Raw genomic sequence first — 10612 nt, forward strand, 5'->3', positions numbered from 1 at the left:
TAAATTTTATTTTATAGATAATCATTTTAAAAAAAATTCAAATTCAAAACATTATGCTCTTTTTCTCTTACTTTTATATTTTAAAAAGCTTTAGAAAATATATTAATATAAAAATTCTCGAAATCTTTATTTTAAAAAACTTATTAAAAATATTTTTTTTATTAACCTAGTTATCCAACCTACTATGCGAGCCGACTAATCCCAAGACGACCACATGTTTTACAAATAGTCCGGAGTCACCGTAAAATAAATATATTTTTAATCTAATTATAAAGATTTGGTTATTTTGTGTTTGGTTAATGCATACCAAGTCTTTGGGACCGACCCGTTTGACTTAAAACAAAAAGTTTCCTTCTGGAACGTCAAGTTTGACTAAAAGTCAACGTACAATCAAACAAACCGATGGTACAACAATATCTCATCTTCCTCTTGTCTTCCGAATCAAACAAGTTGGCAATTTGTATTTTAAAAAACACGCTTATCCCATTCCCACATTTATTATTCCAACAATTTACAAACTACATTATTTTCTATTAAAATATTTAAAAATGGTTTTTTATTTTAATTTACAGCCGTTATCCAGACAAAAATACCTGGTAAGTGAAGATTACAACTCTTACCCAGGTAAGCGTTTACCCAGTAAATTATTGCATACAATATATTTTGATGTACTAAAATCTTACTCATCGAAATAAATTATAGTGTTGACTCTTATAGGTAAGCACTTACATGGCAAGCATTTGGGTAAACAGCCAATTACTCTACAAATGAGCAATATTTTGTATATCTTGTATCAAATATCGAAATTAAGATCCGCAAATACAGTTCTAGTAAACGATTCCTCATCACTACCCACAATAAGTGTCCCCGATGATAAGCCTATCGTATTCACGACAATCATATACATCCATTACAGACTACAGAATGAGCAAGAAAACTCAACCGATGCTATATCATACGCTACAAACGATTTATTTCACTAGTGAGAGATGGGTATGAAGAATAATCTAAGGAACACGATATACCCCACACAGAGGTAGGGTCTGAGGAGGGTTGGATGCAATGTTAATACGCTACCTAATGGAGCTAGCATGGACGGTGTGAGGTGCACCGATGCCAAAACCTCGACGGAGTTAATAAACCATTAGCGTCCAACGACTCTTTTTGGTGATCTTGTGATTGTGTTCACCGAGCCTTTTTGTTCATCTTCGGATTTTTGCACATTCGTATACTTTTGGGAGTCACTTCCACTAATTCATCTTCTTGGATATACTCGATGCAATCATCTAGACTGTAATCCAATGGTGTGTCAAGAACAACTGCATATGCCAATCAAAATGACAAAAATAGCTTTAAATTCGTGTATGTATGACCGGAACTGAATGATTGAACGCAAGTATTGTCTTTTTGTGCAAAAGGGTTTTTAATCGGCAAACCTCGAGTGACCCAAAAGTATTATATGAGAGGCAAATCAAGTACACAACGGGCCGCTAGGTGGCTGGTTTAAGAGAACAGTTTCCACAAGAAGCCCATTCCCCAAAAGCTGTGTGACTTCTACACTATAGCTGTCATCAAATGCTCATTTGTTTGTGCAAACATACCACCTTGGAATCAACTGTACAAAACGGCCCGCTAGGTGGTTGATTTAAGAGCCCGTTTCCACAAGGATCCCAGTCCCCAAAGGAACTATGACTACAGATTCCTACACTGGAACCCTCGCCTGTTTGTGCAAGTATACCACCCCAGAACCAACTGCGCTACACACGGGGGCTAACGATAATCTTTTAAGAAAAGAGAATGAATTATAGATGAGGGATCAGTAATTACTTACCTGATACTTCCTTGTTTGAACGCACATTGGTAGCAGCTTTCTTTTTGCATACGTTCAGCGATAAGTCACCGGGTCGCTGATGAATGCCAACGATCTGACCTTTGTAAACTTCTGCTCCGGGTCTGATAAATAATTGTCCTCTTTCTTGAGAATTACCTAGAGCATAAGAAGTTACCGTTCCGTCCTCAAAAGCAACCTATATGCAGTGATGACAATGGACAAAAAAGTTATTTAAACACAAAAAGCTTCCAGAAAAAGAAATGCTGCTATTTTTGTGCAACCAAGGAAGCACGAACATTTCCAACAGTTTCTCTATAATTTCTCCAAAAGAAAAGAAGAAATTTACATTCAGCTCCAACAGTTTCTCCATTTTAGAGATTCCAACAATAATTATATTTTTAGAAGATCCAATTCGTTTAGTACCCTAACAAACTTTTTATAAAATGGTAATTTTATATTCTGTGTCCTCTAAAATTTAATTTTTGGAGATTTCTTCTCTCTCCTTCACAAGTGAAGAAAATTTTCTTCTCTCATATTTTCTCCATTTTGGAGGATGTTTTAGAGACTACTGGAGCAAGAAAAACTCCAATTTTTTTTGGAGATTATGTTGGAGATGCTTTCATAGTTTCTAGGATTGTAGTTACCAAGGATCCAAGATCACGGGTCGACATATCGCCAGCCCATGGTCCATAACTGTCGAAAATCGTGTTGAGAATTGCTGTTCCTCGAGATGCAGTCAGAATTGCATTCCTCAGACCAAGGAGTCCACGAGTCGGTATCTTGTATTTGAGTATAGTTGTTCCTTCGGAGCTAGAGAAGGGAAATATCATATTTACAAATGGATGCTTGTAATCAAGACTACATTTTGTTGGTCTTGTTTATATGATAAAAAAATGGAACAAAATCGTATAGTAATGAATAACGTTTTGCAAGTCAACTACCAAAAAATTCATGAAGACCACCAAAGGGTCACTGGCCCAGCAGTAACTGGGTTAGCGGTAGATTAAAAAGCTCCTTGGAGGTCAAGGGATCAAGTCGGCAAAGGTGAGAAGTGTGAGTTTTGTCGTATATAAATATAAATATACATCAAAATTCATAAAAGACCAACAAGAGTAATGCACATACCCGAGCCCTTGCATATCAAACATCTGTCCACGTCTTTTACCAAGAAGTTCGACAACCGACCCCATATGTTCTTCAGGCACCTCCACGGTGGCAATCTGCAAGTATTATGATTAAACTTTAACTTTGGATTGTATTTGTACCATTAAATAAATATCCTCAAACATTGCAAATTGGGAATGACACTACCCTTTCGAGCTCCCCCACTGTACTGGTCCTACAGCCATCGCAAGGAGGTAAATCACGTGTCTCAAGGGCAGGTGGATGGTGCTTGGGGTCGAACCCCAAACTCCCACTCATTCTGCAAAGATGCCTGCCTCCTTACCAGCTACGCTAAAGCAGCGAGAACATGGACACCACAAAAGAATATCCGTTCCATAGAATGTAAGAACGCCACAAAGTGTATATGCTTGTGCATACATCAAGATTTTTAGAAAAGTTTTGAAGTATATAATTTTTATATACGACAAGACTCACCCTTGGCCTCCAGGGAGGCTAGGATCTACCGGTAACCCGAATACCTCTGGCCACTGACCCTTTGGTGAATGTTAGAAGAGTAAATAGCATATTTATATTGAACAAAAGAAAATAATTCAAAATCGGTACCTCATAAGGTTCAAGCAACTTGTCATCAACTCTCTTGTTAATTACTTTCGGAGGTCCCACCATGAATTCATAATTTTCCCTTCGCCTAAAACACATACATATGTAAATAAAACCAAACAAACACAGTAAACCCCATGCAGAGGTAGGGTCATGTAGCGTTCTTACATGTTCTCTATGAGTATCGTAATGTGTAAAGTACCACGTCCACTAACAAGAAACGTATCCGCGGTTTCACCATCTTCAACTTTCATGGCCAAATTTCTTTCAATCTCACGGTAGAGTCTGTCTCTTAAATTTCTACTAGTAACATACTTTCCCTAAAAGAGAACGAAAAAATATTCATAAAATAAGCAATGTTCTCCATCCAATGGAAGTGGCAAAAGTTTTTATTTTAGGATGTTATCATTGACTTGACATTTTAGATATTTGAATAATAGCCAAAACATAAGTTCTACTAGGTGCAAAGTCAGGTGTTTATCTATGGGGCAGGGGGAGTATACGAAGGGATACCCATAAGTTGAACACAAATAGTTGTATGCTTTTCATACGACATACCTCACGGCCAACAAATGGTGAAGTATTGATTGAGAAAGCCATTTTCACTGTAGGCTCTTCCACCCTAATGGCAGGTAATGCCTTCCCATCCATCTTATCGGCAATCGTCTCCCCAATCTGAGTAAAGACAGCAAATTAATCACTTCAAAAGAATGTTTCAATATTCAAATCCTGTATTAACCAAACCAAACGAACCTGGTATACCCCACACAGAGTAGGGTCTGTGGAGGGTACGAAATACATTAAGCTTACCTCTACCCCTTGGGGTAGAGAGGCAAATCTTGTATTAAATAAACAATAAATTGAAGCCCTTTAATGTTAAACCGATTTCAAATGAATGGACGAAGAAAGATTCCTTTAATAATATGCATCCATATTGTTATATTTGGTCAAATAGTTTGAAAAAGGCCCTTTACTTGGTACCTTGTTTAGGTGAGGTTTCCTTTGCGTTCATCGACATTGTATAATTTGATTTGATTTTTCTGCAGAGCTACCTGAATATCATTAATACCACATACGGCGCAAATATCACCAGCCTCCACCCTTTCTGCGGGTGCCCGATAAAATTTCTCAAACACAAATAGTTCGCTGACTTTTCCAAATCTGCAGGCATCGTCTGATGTGCATATCTGAAATGTCGTAACAACATAAGGAATGAGGGAATTAGTTTGCTTCAGTAGGAAAATTATGAAAGAAGAGGCAGGTTCACTTGAGAACCGTGAGAACCAACTATTCATGATGAATATCATGAATGAAAAGGCATAATATTCATGAATATTTATGTATATTCATAATGAATAGTTGGTTCTCACGGTTCTCAAAATATTTATGGTTCCTAAATGAACATTCCCCTATTAGGGAAAGATCGACTTCTAAATTGATTACACTTGGAATAAATAAGTGTGCAAGAAACGTTAAAATTTAAATGAATGAACCACTATTCAGGAGTTAAAATGATTGTATAAGTTAAAAGACTGTAAATTGGCTACAGCAAGACTTACACGAACATCCATGCCTCTATTCAGAACCCCCGCATGTAAGCGTCCAATAGCTATTTTTCCCTTGTGTTCATCGTACTCGGTGCTCGTGACCTACATGGACTCAAAAACCATTAGGGCCATCATGTGTAAGCCATTGATGCTTAAGCAGCAAAAGAAAATTGAAGATCTCACAACAAATGCAATGGACACTTTCGTGTACTTTTTAGCCACGTAAGATCTTTGCATTCTTTTATAATCATGTTGTCAGAAAACCCTTTTTCCCAAATGTTGGGCTTTCAGTTGTGGTTTCCATTTGTCCTACTTACCCTTTTCGCAAGCCGGGGTCTTCTTAGAAAAACCCTCTCTGATTCTTGAGGAAGAGGTAAGGTCTACGTAGATCTTACCCCACGACCTTATCTTCAGGTTGGTTTTTTTGTTTTTTTACAACAAATGCAATTAAGAAAGTATGATCCCACATTTCCTTTTCCATCACCATGGCATAATTAGGTACGGACACAACAAAGCAGGAGAGGGAGTTGAAAAAAGAAATATATAAGAGGAAAGGAGCACAAATGGGATAAGCAAAACTAACAAGCATTTGAAGTGAGCCATCTTTCTTTATGCGCGGTCCTGGTATGCATCTAATTATTGTCTCGAAAAGTGGTCCAAGATCGTCGGCCAAATTATCAGGAGAAAGTCCAGCTTTTCCACTTATACCAATTGCATATACTGCTTGGAAATCGCACTGCAACAAAATTGACAATTTTATCTGTTACACAGAATTTCCTAATTGCTTCACGCACCAAACTCCTAAAAATTTAACAAATAGGTATTAAAAACATCGAGTGATGATATCAAAAGAAGTTTCTGCCCATTTTTCATCATACACAAAGAGCACCAGGGGTCCCATAGGGACCCTGCTCGAGTCTCCTCAGGGCCACTGGGGATTTTCCTTGCTATTATCTTCAGAGCCCCATGGGGTTAGTTGAGGTGTGAGCATTCTGACCCGGACACTCATGGTTACCAAAAAAACCAGGGGCCTGTGGGACATCCATACATTATGCCTACCAAGTTGCCTTCCAAACTTTTTGGAGAAGTCGGGTAAACGGGGTGTGTATCATTGGGGTGGGACGATAGGAAGTACCTGTTCATCAGATGCATTTAGTTCAATGAAGAGTTCAAAGGTTGAATTGATGACAAATTCTGGACGAGCAGAAGATCTATCGATCTTATTAACAACAACAACAACAGCAAGGCCAAATTCAAGAGCTTTCTTCAAAACAAATCTTGTTTGTGGCATAGGGCCCTCAACAGAATCAACCTGAAAACAAACAGCATATTTAGACATCAGTACTATAAGCATGTACAAGAAGTCGCTAGCGAAGGCAACATATCAACTGTTGGACTTTTTCATTTTATTTTGTGATTATTTTCCCCTAGATCGTTTTCTAGTTCTATGGTTCATTTTCCCCTTTTCAGTTGTTTCTTTTCTATTGTGTTCTTGAGATGTATGTTTATTACTTCACTTTTTATATTGTTAGTTCTTGTTTCTTATTAGTTTCTTATTTATAAATGTTATAGTTATATAATACAATTAATTTTTAATTAAGTAAAATATTTTGTAGTTGCTTCAATCATATTCAGTACATCAAGAACGATTCTTTTAAGCATTTAATCTTGTGTAACTAGTTATTGATTGAACTGTTTTCAATTTTCATAATTTTACTTTCTTTGACAAAATTACACATTTTTCCTTTCCTCCATCGAGTATCTAAAGTATACAAGTAATTTCTCAGTTTTATTATTTATGGTTGTATTATAAATCACCTATGTAGCAATAATTTTATGTTTACCAAATAATTGCAAATTGCTAATATCTTTTTCATTTACTACATGTACCAGCACTCGCAAATTCAAGACTCCATCTCATGATTCATCATATACCGATTAGTGAACATAAATCAATTCCATATTATCAAATGAAACTTTGTTTTAAACAGTTAAATGGTATATATACATTATGAAAGATGTTTTATACACACTTGTAAATTTTGTATAAGCTTCAAAACCATTGAGACCACTTAATCCTTCAACACTTCTTCATGCGGTTTTATAGACAATGCATTAAAAGATCATGATTCAGTCATTGCTCCATCCAAAAAAGCAGTTTTCTAACATTGTAGCTAAATCCAAATGCAGATGCAATAACACAACTCGAGTTCTAATTCTCATGTTCAAACAACAAAATTGAATATGGTCCTACGGTTTATAATATTTGATATATGAACTTCTTTTTAATACCCATGGGTGTCTGGCCCAGCTTGTGTGCACCTCGACTAATCCCATTTGTCCCCCTAGATGAGAATCAGGAAAATCCACAGTTCCCTGAGAGACTCAAACTGGCGACCAATGGGGAGGAACCCCAAGGCCTAGCCTTTATTTGCCGGTTGAGCTTCCCTCAAGGTTGTTTGAGATACGAACTTCAATTTTCGACATAGAGAATATACTGAACTTACGCCAGATACTGAACCAGATACCCAAACAAATATATAAACCATTATATTATTATTAATTGTCCCAAGTTCACCATTTAGACGGCTGAACCTAAGTACGGGGAACCATATTTATGTTAAATCACCACTTGCCGCAGGTATTCAAGAACTAGATTAAAACCATTGATAAATGCTGATGAAGAATATCATAGTCAGAGTTTCTTGAAGCAAATGCAAGAAAAATTAATAACCACATATCGTCAAGAAAAGAGCTTAAGAGGGATTACCACTAAAAGAACTCCCTCCACCATATTAAGCACACGTTCTACTTCACCTCCAAAGTCAGAATGGCCCGGAGTGTCAATGATATTCATTTTCGTATCTTTATAGGTAATAGATGTGTTTTTGCTGAGAATTGTAATTCCCCTCTCACGCTCCAAGTCATTTGAGTCCATTATTCTTTCTTCCACAACTTGATTATCACGAAATACCTGCAAAAGAGTAACAAAATTTCAATTCGTCACAAGGAGATGAGCAGTGAGCTTCAATGAGTAAGTTCAATATAATGATATTAAGGCCATGGTTGGCAACCATTAGTCAACTTATTTTTTGAGCTTATTGAAAAATCGCCATTTGGTTAGCCATAGGCTAGCATTTTCAAAAATTACTTCAAGTAGCATTTCATTAAGATCCAAGGTTTTTTTTCCAATTATCTCCCTCATATTTTTCCAATCTATTTTTCAATATTATGTAACATGTTCTTTTAGGTCATTTTACATTTTCATCAACTTATAAACTAGTTTTTACCAAACATGATTAGTTTATCTGCTAGCTTATTCGCCAACAACTAACTTATCACCTAGTTTACCAAACATAGCCTAAGCCTTGTAACACAAAGAGATTTCCAATTTAACAATGCCATGCCAACATTATTGCTAGAAGCCTAGAATCATGTCTAGATCGATACTTTCCAATAGATATAACCACAATTTTGATATATAGTACTTCCCATAACAGTTATGAACTCCAAAAACTACAATTTTGATACAAAACTTAAAATAAAGAAGAGGTGCATGGAAATCATATGCTTACTTTTGCTTGTTTCAACATTGCATCCACTAGAGTTGTCTTTCCATGATCAACATGAGCAACAATTGCAATATTCCTTATGTCATTTCTCCTCACTAATGTGATCTTCTTCTCTGCAGCAACAGAAGCATGATGGTATAAAAGTGAACCAAAACTACCAAATGCACAGCTGAAATCCTGATGTTATCAACTACATCAGCAAGAACTTTATGTTTCAACAATTCAACCAATGGCTGCAACTTAGTCCATGATTGGCACCTGTAAGCTAACTTATCTTTTAGCTTATTGAAAAAGCCCAGTTTGGTTAATATAAGCTAGCTTTTTGAAAGGCTACTTAAAGTAGCGTTTCAAAAAGCATCCGGGGATTTTTTTTCCAACTATGCCCCTTATATTTTTCCAATTAGATTTTTCATATGGCCTTTTAGGTCATTTTACATTGTCATCCAACTTTTCAGCTAGTTATTACCAAAAGTGACTAGTTTAGTTTTTCAACTAACGACTAGCTTATCAGCTAGTTTCCTGAACATTTAAAAAACTGGAAACAAAATTGAGCCATGAAGTACAGGAGATAGAACATGGATGCATTTGAGGCATGTGTACAGCTTCCAAAGAGCCTACCATTTCTGAGTATAGCAACTTACATTTGTGCCATTTCATCTTAATTCAAATCAAAAGTTACTCATTGCTATAATGGGTAGATTTTTCTACCCATTGTCCTGATAAAAAAGAATTTGAAATTGTAATAAGAAAAAGTGAAAGTACAAAATAAGAAAATTTATAAAAATAAGTTGTTATTTCTTGCATTAGCCCGTTTCACATATTTATGGATATGTAGGGGCCATTTACCAAACACTTACCGGATAAGTGCTTACCAGCAAGAAACATCACTCGCATTTACCTTGTCATGTAACATTCTCGGCCATCAAAATGGATTGCTGGTAAGCATCTTAAACTCAGTAAGTGCTCACTGGTAAGAGTCTTTTTCCTCACTTACTTACCGGGGAATACTCTCGGGCCTTGCCTTTACACATGGTAGGATTCATGTTCAATTGGTAAGGACAGTGACATTGGTATTCGCTTACCCCATAGGCGTTTAGTAAACGACCCCCTGAGTATCAACACACCACAAAAGCAACCAGCCATGCACAAAAGCAACCAGCCATGGATTAGCTTCATGTTGCAACTCACGTGTTCTTGTGTTTGACATTTTATCGAGCAACAAGGGTGCAATAGAAACTCGCAGGAGAGACACTGATAATAATTTGATATGATCAACAAATACTAAAGATTACGAAAATTTCAAGATATTCCCATAAATTACAACAGATTAAAACCAATTACGCAAAGAGCAACCAAGAGTACATATGAAACTATACCGGTAACGGTTTCAGTGGCCTCAGCTTCAGAAACAGAGCATTTGATGAAATTAGGAAGTTGGTTTCTTCTTGAATATGAAAAAGATGGATATTTGATTGAGGGAAATGAATAAGAAGATAAGGCACGACCAACAGAGAGTTGAGTTCTTAGAAAAGGTGAAGAAAAAGAGAACCCCTTTTGGTTAGGGTTTAATGTAGGAGTCACGTAATTGTGCATTCCAACAGCCATGGCGATTGCCGACCGACTCCCTCACTGACTCACAGTTCGGAGTCTAATGAACAAAGAGGGATCAAAATGAGATGGTCGACAATGGTGAAAGAGGCGGATATTTTGTTGATGCACAAAGAAAAACTAGAAGAAGAGGATAGTAAACTACGTTTTTTTCTCCCTGTGGTTTATTGATGATTACAAGTTTCATCCCCTTTCAAATTTATGTTTTTCATTTGCTAATAGCCTCTTCAATCGAACGACAAATTTCATGGCTTCAATCGAACAGCAAAATCACTAAACATTTGCCGGTGGGTTAATTTGAATGGTACCACTTTGTTCATCTATGAAAA

At 36.5% G+C, this 10612-nt stretch overlaps 1 protein-coding gene across 4 annotated transcripts; it reads right to left on the reverse strand.

Moving 5' to 3' along the window:
• Positions 1–756: 756 nt before the first annotated feature.
• Positions 757–10347, reverse strand: LOC112508126 (putative elongation factor TypA-like SVR3, chloroplastic). 4 transcript variants are annotated; one of them, XM_025112907.1, is made up of 15 exons: positions 10052–10126; positions 9674–9783; positions 8679–8788; positions 7874–8077; positions 6239–6415; positions 5687–5839; positions 5116–5205; positions 4609–4743; positions 4115–4231; positions 3725–3876; positions 3560–3644; positions 2957–3051; positions 2476–2641; positions 1832–2027; positions 757–1319 (listed from the first exon to the last, which is right to left on the reverse strand). In XM_025112907.1, exons 3-15 carry the CDS (start codon positions 8694–8696, stop codon positions 1186–1188), a joined length of 1722 nt encoding a protein of 573 aa, XP_024968675.1. In that variant the 5' UTR covers positions 8697–8788; positions 9674–9783; positions 10052–10126; the 3' UTR covers positions 757–1185. The 4 variants fall into 4 exon arrangements, with proteins under 4 accessions (XP_024968675.1, XP_024968673.1, XP_024968676.1 ...); XM_025112905.1 differs by lacking the exon at positions 9674–9783 and having other exon boundaries at positions 10052–10347; XM_025112908.1 differs by lacking the exons at positions 9674–9783; positions 10052–10126 and adding an exon at positions 9317–9395.
• Positions 10348–10612: the final 265 nt, after the last annotated feature.

Source organism: Cynara cardunculus (genome assembly GCF_001531365.2).
Source record: "Cynara cardunculus var. scolymus isolate 2C chromosome LG 2, CcrdV1, whole genome shotgun sequence".
Lineage (NCBI taxonomy): Eukaryota > Viridiplantae > Streptophyta > Magnoliopsida > Asterales > Asteraceae > Cynara > Cynara cardunculus.